This window comes from Oncorhynchus gorbuscha, linkage group LG24 (assembly GCF_021184085.1).
Source record: "Oncorhynchus gorbuscha isolate QuinsamMale2020 ecotype Even-year linkage group LG24, OgorEven_v1.0, whole genome shotgun sequence".
NCBI lineage: Eukaryota > Metazoa > Chordata > Actinopteri > Salmoniformes > Salmonidae > Oncorhynchus > Oncorhynchus gorbuscha.
The window spans coordinates 11,262,602-11,275,792 of NC_060196.1; the positions used below are offsets into that span (position 1 = coordinate 11,262,602).

Genomic DNA, 13,191 nt, shown 5'->3' on the forward strand with positions numbered 1-13,191 from the left:
AGGAGCGGGGTGACGTGAGAGAACTTGGGAAGGTTGAACACTAGACGGGCTGCGGCATTCTGGATGAGTTGTAGGGGTTTAATGGCACAGGCAGGGAGCCCAGCCAACAGCGAGTTGCAGTAATCCAGACGGGAGATGACAAGTGCCTGGATTAGGACCTGCGCCGCTTCCTGTGTGAGGCAGGGTCGTACTCTGCAGATGTTGTAGAGCATGAACCTACAGGAACGGGCCACTGCCTTGATGTTAGTTGAGAACGACAGGGTGTTGTCCAGGATCACGCCAAGGTTCTTAGCGCTCTGGGAGGAGGACACAATGGAGTTGTCAACCGTGATGGCGAGATCATGGAACGGGCAGTCCTTCCCCGGGAGGAAGAGCAGCTCCGTCTTGCCGAAGTTCAGCTTGAGGTGGTGATCCGTCATCCACACTGATATGTCTGCCAGACATGCAGAGATGTGATTCGCCACCTGGTCATCAGAAGGGGGAAAGGAGAAGATTAATTGTGTGTCGTCTGCATAGCAATGATAGGAGAGACCATGTGAGGTTATGACAGAGCCAAGTGACTTGGTGTATAGCGAGAATAGGAGAGGGCCTAGAACAGAGCCCTGGGGGACACCAGTGGTGAGAGCGCGTGGTGAGGAGACAGATTCTCGCCACGCCACCTGGTAGGAGCGACCTGTCAGGTAGGACGCAATCCAAGCGTGGGCCGCGCCGGAGATGCCCAACTCGGAGAGGGTGGAGAGGAGGATCTGATGGTTCACAGTATCGAAGGCAGCCGATAGGTCTAGAAGGATGAGAGCAGAGGAGAGAGAGTTAGCTTTAGCGGTGCGGAGCGCCTTGTGATACAGAGAAGAGCAGATCTTCAATGGGAATAGTGATGCACCTGGCTATTGGGTTGTTCCACCAATTAGGTGGCTTTTGAGTAGTGTAACTTGGCGTAAAAAATAAAGAACACATATTCAATTTAATTTAAAAAAAAACTTTTTCCCCATCTAAAAAAAAAGAAGCCTATTAAGTACCAAATAAAGTAACAGGGTTGACCATAACAGGGTTTAGAAATTCATCTTAAATCAGTCATGAATCCCCTTGTGAAGGGGAATGGTTGGCTAAACATGACTGTTACCATGGTTACTCCATGATAGTCTTAAATAGTCTCTACAAGGCAGAATATTGAATAAAATTATATTTTCAATTTAACCCCAAAATAGTTTTTTTTTTAAATAAATCAACATTTTGGCTTGTAGGGTCTTGAGTGGAAAGTTTCCTGATCCAAATGCACATTTCTGCCCAACATAAATTCTATGTAATTCAATGTTGGGTCTTCAGCCTAGGGGAATGGACCCTTCTTATGTGCAACAGGAAGGGACAATTGAATGCAAGCTTCACAAAAAACAAAAATATTTCTAGCCTATCTATAGGTAACGGAGTTGATGTGTTAAGCTCGACCCATTCAGTTACCCAACACAAACACCAGAATATGTCCAAAAAGAGTAGAACCAGCTCACCTGATTTTACACTATGATTTCACAATTATATGTTCAATGTCTTTTGAAAATAATATTTTTTTACTGTAAAATTAGGGACATTAAAATTTTTTGTTTACCTTAAAATGAATCACTAATCACAAATAATAATGAAGGAGCTCCCACATATGCTGAGCACTTGTTGGCTGCTTTTTCTTCACACTGCAGTACAACTCGTCCCAAACCATCTCAATAGGGTTGAGGTCGGGTGATTGTAGAGGCCAGGTCATCTGATGCAGCACTCCATCATTCTCCTTCTTGGTCAAATAACCCTTACACAGCCTGGAGGTGTGTTTTGGGTCATTGTCCTGTTGAAAAACAAATAGTCCCACTAAGCGCAAACCAGCTTGGATGGTGTATTACTGCTGAATGCTTTAGTAGCCATGCTGGTTAAGTGTGCCTTGAATTCTAAATAAATCACTGACTGTCACCAGCAAAGCACCATCACACCACCTCCTCCATGCTGGGAACCACACAGGTGAAGATAATCCATTCACCTACTCTGCGTCTCATAAAGACAGTGGTTGGGAAAAAAACAAACAAAAAAACACACAAAATAAAAAACAATTTGCAAATTTGGACTTATCAGACCAAAGAACAGATTTCCACTGGTCTAATGTTCATTGCTTGTGTTTCTTGGTCCAAGCATGTATTTTCTTCTTATTGGTGTCCTTTAGTAGTTGTTTCTTTGCAGCAATTTGACCATGAAGGCCTGATTCAGGCTGTCTCCTCTGAACAGTTGAAGTTGAGATGTGTCTGTTACTTGAACTCTGTGAAGCATTTATTTGGGCTGCAATCTGAGGTGCAGTTAACTCTAAAGAAACTTATCCTCTGCAGCAGAGGTAACTCTGGGTCTTCCTTTCTAGTTGCGGTCCTCATGAGAGAGTCAGTTTCATCACAGCTCAATGGTTTTTGCGACAGCACTTTAAGAAACTTTCAGAGTTATAGAAATGTTCCGCATTGACTGACCATGTCTTAAAGTAATGATAGACTGTCGTTTCTCTTTGCACTTTGCTTATAATATGGACACATGGTATTTCACCAAATAGGGCTATCTTCTGTCTACCTTGTCATAACACAAATGATTGGCTCAAACGCATAATTATCCAATGAGGTTGCAGGGTGGGCCTAATGGCTCAGTGGACACAGCAGAGAGAAAGACTTGGTGCACATATCTGGACCTATGTGATGTAGGACCACTTTTGGCTCTTACGTGCTAGTTTCATAACTACTGGCTACAAATTATACAAAAGTACCAGAGAATCTCTTTAAAGAGTGGCATATCGGGCCTCCCGAGTGGCGCAGTGGTCTAAGGCACAACATCGTAGTTGCAAGCTGTGCCACTAGAGATCCTGGTTCGAGTCCGTACAGGGGTTGTAGTGATGAGACTAACTACCAATTGGCAACCGCGAAAATGGTAAGAAAAACAGGTAAAAGGTAAGAAAAAAATAATAACTTAAAAGTTGCCAATCCACTTAAATCCAATATTTCACACAAAAAAAAGTCTTAAACTAGTCATATATTGGTCATATGGCATCCTGATCCGAATATGACCATTATATAACATCATAAAGACATGTGCCTGTTGGTATGGAGTACTGTCTCATGTGGTCTCACCCTCTTAGGCCCCAGAGCTTTATCAGGGTGTTTGAGTGACTGGAGTGGGATTTTTCTTGTTTTTGTGGAATAATGTTATTTTCCCTATCCCCAATAATATCATGTCATTTTCTTTTGTCTATTTTTTCACCCCATCCAGTTGGTGGCGGCAATATACCTTTTGCGTGAAATTCGCAACAAAACCTCACCTAAGAAGTAGTAAACGGAAGTAAGCGTTGACTAGTTAACATTTTCACATTAGCGTTTTTATTGTTGTCATTTAGACATTTATTAAACCCATGGAACTCAAAATATTACTAATTTAACTACACAGCATCACGTACTTGCCCCAGGTAGTCTTTGATTCGCGTTTGAGACAGGACTTGGTTAATGTTGTATAGGTAAAGTTAGCTGTTAAAGTTAGCTAACAATGGCTGACAGTGTGGTTTTTCACTCTCAAATAGCCTCCATCATGGAGGTTCTAGCGAATACAGCCGTGGCAGAGGTCTGTAAACTCGTAGATGACGACTATGCAGTGTTTCGTTTGGAAATAACTCAAAGCCAGAAAGAAAACAGGGCGTTGCGGAGGAAACTACAGCTACAGGAACTGAAGGTGTCACGGGAGCGCGTCCTCACGAGTCGTGTCAAGATTCTTGACCAGTACAGAGGAATGGCAAGAGGTACATTTTGCAAGGCCCAGGCTGCGGGGGCTGCCTCGGTTCATATAGCGCAGTGCCTGTCGCCCCGTTCCCCTTTGTGCATGTGTGTCTTTAGATGTGTTTATCAGAATTGGATCTTGGTCAATTTTTGGATAGTTAGTATGCAATAATTCAACTGATTACTTAGCTACCTTTCCCGAAGACATAATAGGGTCGTTCCACGTCTGCCTGCCCCCCCAAATGAGCTTAACCAAAACCATCACATTGTTTTAAGCGAGTAAATTATAGATAATGCAGTAAATCAAGAATCTGTTTAGGATATTGGGTTGTTCCATTTGATTTCAGTCACTTTTTGACCACATCCCTTTTGATTTGAACGAAACTTTCTATACATATTTGCTCATGGTAGAAGTGGTCAGAAAGTATTTAGGAGATAGATGTGCTCAAAGTTGACGAGTTTTACATACCCCACCTTACCATGAAACATCATGTCTAAATCACTGGAAAATATAAATGATTGAGTTGTATATAATTTAAAAGCTTACAAACAGGGTTGTCAAACTTTAATACTTTATTTATTTGAACTTTTTTACCAATAATGTCAATTATCTAAAAAGGATAAAAACAGCTACTTTCTCAGAAATGTTAATTTCTGACTACTTCTAATCATGGGCAAATGTGTATAAAAGTGTAGTCCAAATTAAAATTGTGCTGTCAAAATATAATTGAAATTAAATGTAAAGACATCTACAATATCATCTAACTCGATTTACTGCATTTTCCATGATTTACTCATTGAAAACAATGTGATGCATGGAACATAATCAATAGTATATCAAGAAATTATATCCTTGCCAATTTTAGACCATGTCAATAGTGTATAATATACCATGAAGCATTGACAGTAGCTAACCTAACTTCTTTTCCCCCAATTACTGTCTCGGGTGAAGGAGATCTCACTAGAGGCCACAGGAGCTTTGTGAAGCCAGCGGGACACAATACACTGATAGATGACCAACCAGTCACTGTTGATGAGGGGAGGGGAACCTCAACCCAGCACATTATCGTGATAGAGGTCAGTGTAATAGTGTTGCATTAAATATTACAGTTAAATTGTAAATCAAATGTGTCCGTTTATTTAAGTAAGGCTCCCCTCAGGTATTCACTGTACAACATGTACATTGAAAATGGCGCCGGAAAAGGCTGACGTTTTACATTTCCCCAACCGATAGTGTTTTTGTTCGTTTATTTGCGTGGTTTGTAACTTATTTTTTAAACTTATTTTGTACATATTGTTTCTTATGACCGAAAATAACTTCTGGACATCAGGACTGCGATTACTCACCATGGACTGGCAGAATGCTTTTTTTCCTTTGAGTCCGACTCGAATGATATACTGCTTTTTCAGGAACAGATCCCTGTGATTTGCGTGAAGAGGAGGCAGAGAAAAAGGAGCTAGAGGGCAGGCTGCCTTCTGAGAATTCATAGATGATTGAATAAAGCCCCAATTCCTTCCATTCTGTTAGCAAACGTGCAATCTTTGGAGAATAAAATTGATGACCCACGCGGAAGATTAAATGACCAACGGGACATTCAAAACTAATATCTTATGCTTCACGGAGTCATGGCTGAACGACGACACTATCAACATACAGCAAATCCCGCTATGCCCTCCAACGCACCATCAAACAGGCAAAGCGCCAATACAGGACTAAGATCGAATCATACTACACCGGCTCTGGCGCTAGTCAGATGTGGCAGGGCTTGCAAACCATTCGACTACAAAGGGAAGCACAGCCGAGAGCTGCCCAGTGACACAAGTCTACCAGACGAGCTAAACTACTTCTATGCTCGCTTCGAGCCAAATAACACTGGAACATGCATGAGAGCACTAGCTGTTCCGGAAGACAGTGTGTCACTCTCTCTGCAGCCGATGTGAGTAAGACCTTTAAAACAGGTCACATTCACAAGGCCGCAGGACCAGACAGATTACCAGGATGTGTACTGCGAGTATGCGCTGACCAACTGGCAAGTGTCTTCACTGACATTTTCAACCTCTCCCTGTCCCGAGTCTGTAATACCAACATTTTAAGCAGACCACCATAGTGCTTGACCCAAGAACACTAAGGTAACCTGCCTAAATTACTTCCAACCCGTAGCACTCACGTCTGTAGCCATGAAGTACTTTGAAAAGGCTGGTCAAGGCTCACATCAACACCATTATCCCAGAAACCCTAGACTCACTCCAATTTGCATACTGCCCCAACAGATCCACAGATGATGCAATCTCTGTTGCACTCCACACTTCCCTTTCCAATCTGGACAAAAGGAACACCTATTTGTGAAAATGCTATTCATTGACGACAGCTCAGTGTTCAACACCATAGTGCCATCAAAGCTCATCAATAAGCTAAGGACCCTGGGACTAAACACATCCCTCTACAACTGGATTCTGGACTTCCTGACGGGCAGCCCCCAGGTGGTAAGGGTAGGCAACAACACATCAGCCACGCTGATCCTCCACATAGGGGACCCTTAGGGGTGTGTGCTCAGTTCCCTCCTGTACTCCCTGTTCACTCATGATTGCACAGCCAGGCATGACACAACAGTGGTAGGCCTGATCACCGACAACAATGAGACAGCGTACAAGGAGGAGGTCAGAGACCTGGCCGTGTGGTGCCAGGACAACAACCTCTCCCTCAACATGAATAAGACAAAGGAGATGATTGTGGACTACAGGAAAAAGAGGACAGAGCACTCCCCCATTCTCATCGATGGGGCTGCAGTGGAGCAGCTTGATATTCAAGTTCCTTGGTGTCCACATCACCAACAAACTAACATGGTCCAAGCACACCAAGACAGTCGTGAAGAGTGCACGACAAAACCTATTCCCCCTCAGGGGACTTAAAAGATTTGGCATGGGTCCTCAGATCCTCAAAAAGTTCTACAGCTGCACAATCGAGAGCATCCTAACTGGTTGCATCACTGCCTGGTATGGCAACTGCTCGGCCTCCAACCGCAAGGCACTACAGAGGGTAGTGTGAATGGACTAGTACATCACTGTGGCCAAGCTTTCCGCCATCCAGGACCTCTATACCAGGCAGTGTCAGAGGAAGGCCCTAAAAATACTCCAGCCACCTCAGTCATAGACTTTTCTCTCTGCCTCCGCACGGCAAGCGGTACCGGAGCGCCAAGTCTATGTCCATAAGGCTCCTGAACATTAATCAAATAGCTACCCAGACTATTTGCATTGCCTCCCCCCTTCTCCCCCTCTCTTACACCACTGCTACTCTGTGTTATCATTTATTCATAGTCACTTTAATAACTCTACCTACATGTACATATTACCTCAACTAACCGGTGCCCCCGCACATTGACTCTGTACCACCGGTACCCCCCTGTATATAGTCTCACTATTGTTATTTTACTGCTGCTCTTTAATGACTTGTTACTTTTATTTCTTAGGGGCTTGTAAGTAAGCATTTCACTGTAAGGTCTACTACCCCTGTTGTGTTCGGCGCATGTGACTAATACATTTTGATTTGACATCCTCATTTATCTGCCATAGGGGAACTTGAAGACTCCCCTAGGACATTGTTATACAATTCAACTCATGTACTGGTAACAACCTCCTCTTCTTGTGTCAGTCTGCAGATGCAGGTTCTGGGGTCAAGCTGGAGAGGTCTGAAAGAGAGGAGGACCCATGGCATAGCAGAGACACCCAGACTCGAGCGGCTGTAGAGCCCCATGTAGCCACAAAGGACACCCCCACCATCGCCCCAGCAACGCCCAGGACCCGACGCAGAATCACGGAGGTCAGTGGAACGCAGAACGCCATCCTCAAGTCAGACACCAAGACTTTAACTGTAACACACAGGCTCCTACACACTGGATCTGACCACAGATCAGACCCAGAGAGACTGGGCTGTCCTCCTGCTCCTGGATCTGAGTATTTACCTTACGGTAACCCAAACCAGAGGACTGCTCATTCCCTTCGGGATTCAGGTAATGCATTAGAGACTGGCAATGATCGGTCTTCTTCTTACGCTACAGAGATGGACCCTGGCATCATGCACTTGGGCTTAGAGACACAGACTGATCTGTCTAGAGGGGACTGGAACCCCTACCGTAGTAGTGTATACTCTGAAGAGTCCGAAGAAAGAAATAAGAAAGGGGAGGGTCTGGTCATAGATGAAGTCACTGTGAAAGTGGAGGGCGATGCTCCTCTAAAATGGAATGTAGATAAGACTCACTTAGGAGGACACTCACAAGGCAGATATTTCTTAAATTACAGGGAAAGCTTAGAGACAAATCCAAATGTCACAACCCACTCCCCTTTACACACGGTCAGGGATCATGAGTCAGTGTCCATGCCGATGGGACCTTCGAAGTCACAGGACCACGTCCTTTTCGATCAGGTATTGAACTCAAAGGGCCAAAAGGCTAAGGCACGGGGTAGAGGAGCAACATCAGGCAAAAGTAAAGAGAAGCGGTTCTTATGCATGTTCTGTAACAAAGGCTTCAGCTGCCCCCAGAAGGTGGAGATCCACCAGAGGGTCCACACAGGGGAGAAACCCTTCGGATGTACCCAGTGTCATATGCGCTTCGCTGAGGCTGGCAACCTGAAGAAGCACCAGAGGGTCCACACAGGAGAGAAACCATTTGGCTGTACCCAGTGTCACATGCGCTTCGCCCAGGCTGGTCACCTGAAGAGACACCAGAGGGTCCACACAGGGGAGAAATAATACAGCTGGTCCCAGTGTGAGAACAGATTCTCCAGCCAGCACCAGCTGAAGATGTACCTGAAGGGCTACGCGGGTGATAGGCGGTTCACCTCTACGCAATGCGGGAAGAGGTTGTCAGAGATGAGCTACCTCATAATACACCAGTTGAAAAAAAACATTCTACTCTATAGCCTCTGTTGTTTAGATCAAACACTGCATTAAAGTTTAATTTTCATTATTGTCAGCAGAAAATCATTTGGAATAACCAGAGTAACAGATTTCAGTGTTGAGTATTCCTGTGTAGAATATTGCATCCAGACATTGTGTGATATACACTGAGTGTACAAAACATGAAGGATACCTGCTCTTTCCATGCCAGACTGACCAGGTGAAAGCTTTGATCTCTTATTGATGTCACTTTTTAAATACACTTCAATCAGTGTAGATGGAGAGGTAGAAAGAAGTTAAAGAAGGATTGTTAAAGCCTTGACACAAGAGAAATGTATTGTGTATGTGTGCCATTCAGAGGGTGACTGGGCAAGACAGAATCTTTTTATATAATTAAGTGCCTTTGTAAGGTGTATGGTAGTACAGTCGGAGTCATTGAAACTCGTTTTTCAACCACTACACAAATTTCTTGTAAACAAACTATAGTTTTGGCAAGTCGGTTAGGACATCTCTTTTGTGCATGATACAAGTCATTTTTCCAACACTTGTTTACAGATTATTTCATTGTATCACAATTCCAGTGGGTCAGAAGTTTACATACACTAAATTGACTGCCCTTTAACAGCTTGGAAAATTCCAGAAAATTATGTAATGGCTTTAGAAGCTTCTGATAGGCTAATTGACATCATTTGAGTTAATTGGAGGTGTACTGTGGATGTATTTCAAGGCCTACCTTCAAACTCAATGCCTCTTTGCTTGACATCATGGGAAAATCAAAAGAAATCAGCCAAGACCTCAGAAAACAAATTGTAGACCTTCACAAGTCTGGTTCATCCTTGGGAGCAATTTCCAAACGCCTGAAGGTATCTGTACAAATAATTGTACGCAAGTATACACACCATGGGACCACAGACGTGTTCTGTCTCTTAGAGATGAACGTACTTTTGTGCAAATCCATCCCAGAACAACAGCAAAGGACCTTGTGAAGCTGCTGGAGGAAACAGGTACAAAAGTATCTATATCTACAGTAAAACAAATCCTATATCGACATAACCTGAAAGGCTGCTCAGCAAGGAAGGCACTGCTCCAAAACCACGGTTTAAAAAAATCGACTATGGTTTGCAATGGCACATGGGGACAAAGATTGTACTTTTTGGAGAAATATTCTCTGGTCTAATGAAACTAAAATAGAACTGTCTGGCCATAATGACCATCGTTATGTTTGGAGGAAAAATGTGGAGGCTTGCAAGCCGAAGAATACCATCCCAATCGTGAAGCACGGGGGTGGCAGCATCATATTATGGGAGTGCTTTGCTGCAGGAGGGACTGGTGCACTTCTCAAAATAGATGGCATCATGAGGTAGGAAAATTGTAGATATATTGAAGCAACATCTCAAGACATCATTCAGGAAGTAAATGCTTGGATGCAAATGGGTCTTCCAAATGGAAAATGAATTAAGCATACTTCCAAAGTTGTGGCAACATGGCTTAAGGACAACAAAGACAAGGTATTGGAGTGGCCATCACAAAGTCCTGACCTCAATCCTATAGAAAATGTGTGGGCAGAACTGAAAAAGCATGTGCAAGCAAGGAGGCCTACAAACCTGACTCAGTTACACCAGCTCTGTCAGGAGGAATGGGCCAAAATTCACCCAACTTATTGTGGGAAACTTGTGGAAGGCTACCCAAAACGTTTGACCCAAGTTAAACAATTTAAAGGCAATGCTACCAAATATTTAGTGTAGGTAAACTTCTGACCCACTGGGAATGTGATGAAATAAATCATTATTTATACTATTATTGGTGGTGATCCTAACTGGCGTAAAACAGGGAATGTTTAATAGGATTAAATGTCTACTAGGATTAAATGTCAGGAATTGTGAAGACTGAGTTTAAATGTGTTTGGCTAAGGTGTATGTAAACTTCCGACTTCAACTGTAGATGACAGGCGCACCGGTTTGTGTCAAGAACTGCAACACCGCTGGATTTTTCACACTCAACAGTTTGTGTGTATCAAGAATGGTCCACCACCCAACGGACATCCAGCCAACTTGTAGGAAGAATTGGAGTCAACACGGGCCAGAATCCCTGTGGAAAGCCTTTGACATCTTGTAAAGTCCATACCCCAACAAATTGATGCCGTTCCGAGGGCAAAAAAGGGAGGGGGTGCAACTCAATATTATAAATATAAGGTTTCAATGTTTTGTAAGTACTGCGTTTGATTCTAACATGTATTGACTCAGGGGTTGAATACTTATCTAATCAAGAGTTTTATTTTTCATTTTTTACTTACAAATGTTAAATTTGTCTTACACTTTTACAGAGTTTTGTGTAGATCCTTGGAGGGGACAAAAGACAATTTAATCCATTTTATTTCCACTTTAACAACAAAGTTTGGAAAAAGAAAAGATGATATTTTGTGTTTGTACTGTGTAGGCTAAATTATGTTCACAAATGCCTATTTCATTACTTCCATTCAACAACTAATTTTTTCCCCAAGACACTTTTGTTGAGAAAATGAATGTAGATTTGTAGTGGATACATGTGCATGTTTGGTTTTCACATGGTGTATTTAAAATGAGTTTTGTTTAATAAAAACAAAATGGGACTTTTCATTCTAATACTTAAAAAAATACTTGACTCTCTTTAGTATACACTGCATCTTATCTCACCCTATTCTGTATACACTTGACAGCACATTGTAACCAATATACACCCATACACTAACAAACACCTACTGTACATTTCAAAATAGTTAAGTCTATTGATATTTATGTCCACCATGATGGGTTTAACAACAATGAAGTCATTCTGTAACTACAGTATAGGACTCAAACGTAGTGGGGATGGGTAAACACTCCATGTTGAAAGTGTGTTTATCTGTGTACGTACCTGAGGGAGTGTATGTCTGTGTAATCTGTATCACCTGTCTCTACTAGGATGAGGAGGGTCCAGAGGTGCTGCTGGTGAAGGAGGAGGGTCTGGGGAACCCTGAGGGAACCATGGTCATGGAGGACAACCAGACTACATCTCCTCTTGAACCCACAGAGGAACTAGCTGAGCAGCACAGGACCACACAGTCTCACTGAGGTGAGCCCACTGTGAACTACTGTCTGAATGGTATTAGGTCAGAGCTCGTATCCACAAAGCCTCTGAATCAAACCATGAAAGTGTGTAAAGTAATAAAAAACTAACATGTTTGCATAGTATTCATAGCAATCCCTCATTGCCCAGTCAGATAATGCTTCATAGCAGGGTGCTCATATCAGATTTCTTGATCCAACATCCTCTCACTCTGTATCTCTTACAGTCAGACATGGAGGATGGGAAGCCTGATCTGCTGCTGGTCAAAGAGGAGAGAATAGAAGACAGACCAGAGAGCATTGACCTGCTGAGTGGACTAAAGATGGGGGAGCAAGGTAAGGGGGAAATAATTACAGCATAGAGCAACTTATGTTTGCATACAAAAACACACATCTTAATTTGACCAGGTAATTGACCCCCAAAAAATCCATATGTAGCGTTTTCTCTGACACGTTTGTAAAGTCTATTTTCTAACCTCTTCCTGTAGGTGGTTGGCCGGAGGGCAACAGATTAGACTGGGTGGCCAACTTGGATTCCAAGACTCTTGCAGCCAAGGTCCCAGGGGACGACACCACCGAGCAGGCCAGGACCAGAGGCAACAGTCAAAACTGTAACTCGGCCACTCAAGAAAATTCATTGTCTTCTTGGTAAGCAACGCCAGTGTAGATTTGTCCTTGCGTTTTAGGTTATTGTTCTGCCCGGAAGGTGAGTTAATCTCCCAGTGTCTGGTGGAAAGCAGACTAAACAGGATTTTCTTTAGGATTTTGCCTGTGCTTAGCTCCATTCTGTTTATTTTTTATCCTGAAAAACTCCTGTCCTTAATGATTACAAGCATACCCATAACATGATGCAGCTACCACTATGCTTGAATATCGGGAGAGTGGTACTCAGTAATGTGTTGTATTGGATTTGCCACAAACATAACACTTTGTATTCAGGACAAAAAGTTAATTGCTTTGCCACATTTTTTGCAGTGTGACTTCAGTGCCTTGTTTCAAACAGGATGCATGTTTTATTTATATTCTGTACAGGCTTCCTCCTTTTCACTCTGCAATTAGGTTAGTATTGTGGACTAGCTACAATGTTGTTGATCATTCCTCTGTTTTCTCCTATCATAGAGCCATTAAACTAACTGTTTTAAAGTCACCATGGGCCTCATGGTGAAATCCCTGAGCTGTTTCCTTCCTCTCCTGCAACTAACTGTATTTTTGTAGTAACTGGGTGTATTGATACACCATCTAAAGTGTAATTAATAACTTCATCATATTCACAAATAATGTTAACCCTATTATTGCATACAGAGTGAGTATACAACTTGCTAAGCATATTTTGACTCCTGAACTTTAGGCTTGCCATAAAAAATCTAAATGTAATCCATTTTAAATTCAAGCTGTAACACAACAAAATGTGGAAAATCAAGAGGTGTGAATACTGTATTTT

At 42.7% G+C, this 13,191-nt stretch overlaps 3 protein-coding genes across 6 annotated transcripts in view; 1 reads left to right on the forward strand and 2 right to left on the reverse strand.

Moving 5' to 3' along the window:
- The window catches only part of LOC124012438 (zinc finger protein 606-like), a 1,040,669-nt gene that overhangs the window by 707,431 nt on the left and 320,047 nt on the right, over positions 1–13,191 (reverse strand). The gene's annotated exons all lie outside the window — the stretch shown is intronic.
- LOC124012437 overlaps positions 1–13,191 on the reverse strand; it is a 971,157-nt gene that overhangs the window by 671,255 nt on the left and 286,711 nt on the right. The window lies entirely within an intron of this gene.
- LOC124012487 (zinc finger protein 449-like) lies at positions 3,292–12,458 on the forward strand. 4 transcript variants are annotated; one of them, XM_046326149.1, is made up of 6 exons: positions 3,303–3,796; positions 4,726–4,850; positions 7,423–7,590; positions 11,607–11,757; positions 11,978–12,086; positions 12,239–12,458. In XM_046326149.1, exons 1-4 carry the CDS (start codon positions 3,547–3,549, stop codon positions 11,754–11,756), a joined length of 693 nt encoding a protein of 230 aa, XP_046182105.1. In that variant the 5' UTR covers positions 3,303–3,546; the 3' UTR covers position 11,757; positions 11,978–12,086; positions 12,239–12,458. The 4 variants fall into 4 exon arrangements, with proteins under 4 accessions (XP_046182103.1, XP_046182102.1, XP_046182104.1 ...); XM_046326147.1 differs by lacking the exons at positions 11,607–11,757; positions 11,978–12,086; positions 12,239–12,458 and having other exon boundaries at positions 3,292–3,345; positions 3,581–3,796; positions 7,423–9,216; XM_046326148.1 differs by lacking the exons at positions 11,978–12,086; positions 12,239–12,458 and having other exon boundaries at positions 3,302–3,796; positions 7,423–7,780; positions 11,607–11,740.

What these genes read in the sequence shown, in the direction of transcription:
- LOC124012487 (XM_046326146.1), top strand. Translation starts at nt 3,547, where the DNA reads ATGGCTGACAGTGTGGTTTTTCACTCTCAAATAGCCTCCATCATGGAG. An exon ending in GTACAGAGGAATGGCAAGAG is followed by an intron (nt 3,797 to 4,725) that starts GTACATTTTGCA and finishes TCTCGGGTGAAG; the next exon opens with GAGATCTCACTAGAGGCCAC. An exon ending in AGCACATTATCGTGATAGAG is followed by an intron (nt 4,851 to 7,422) that starts GTCAGTGTAATA and finishes TTCTTGTGTCAG; the next exon opens with TCTGCAGATGCAGGTTCTGG.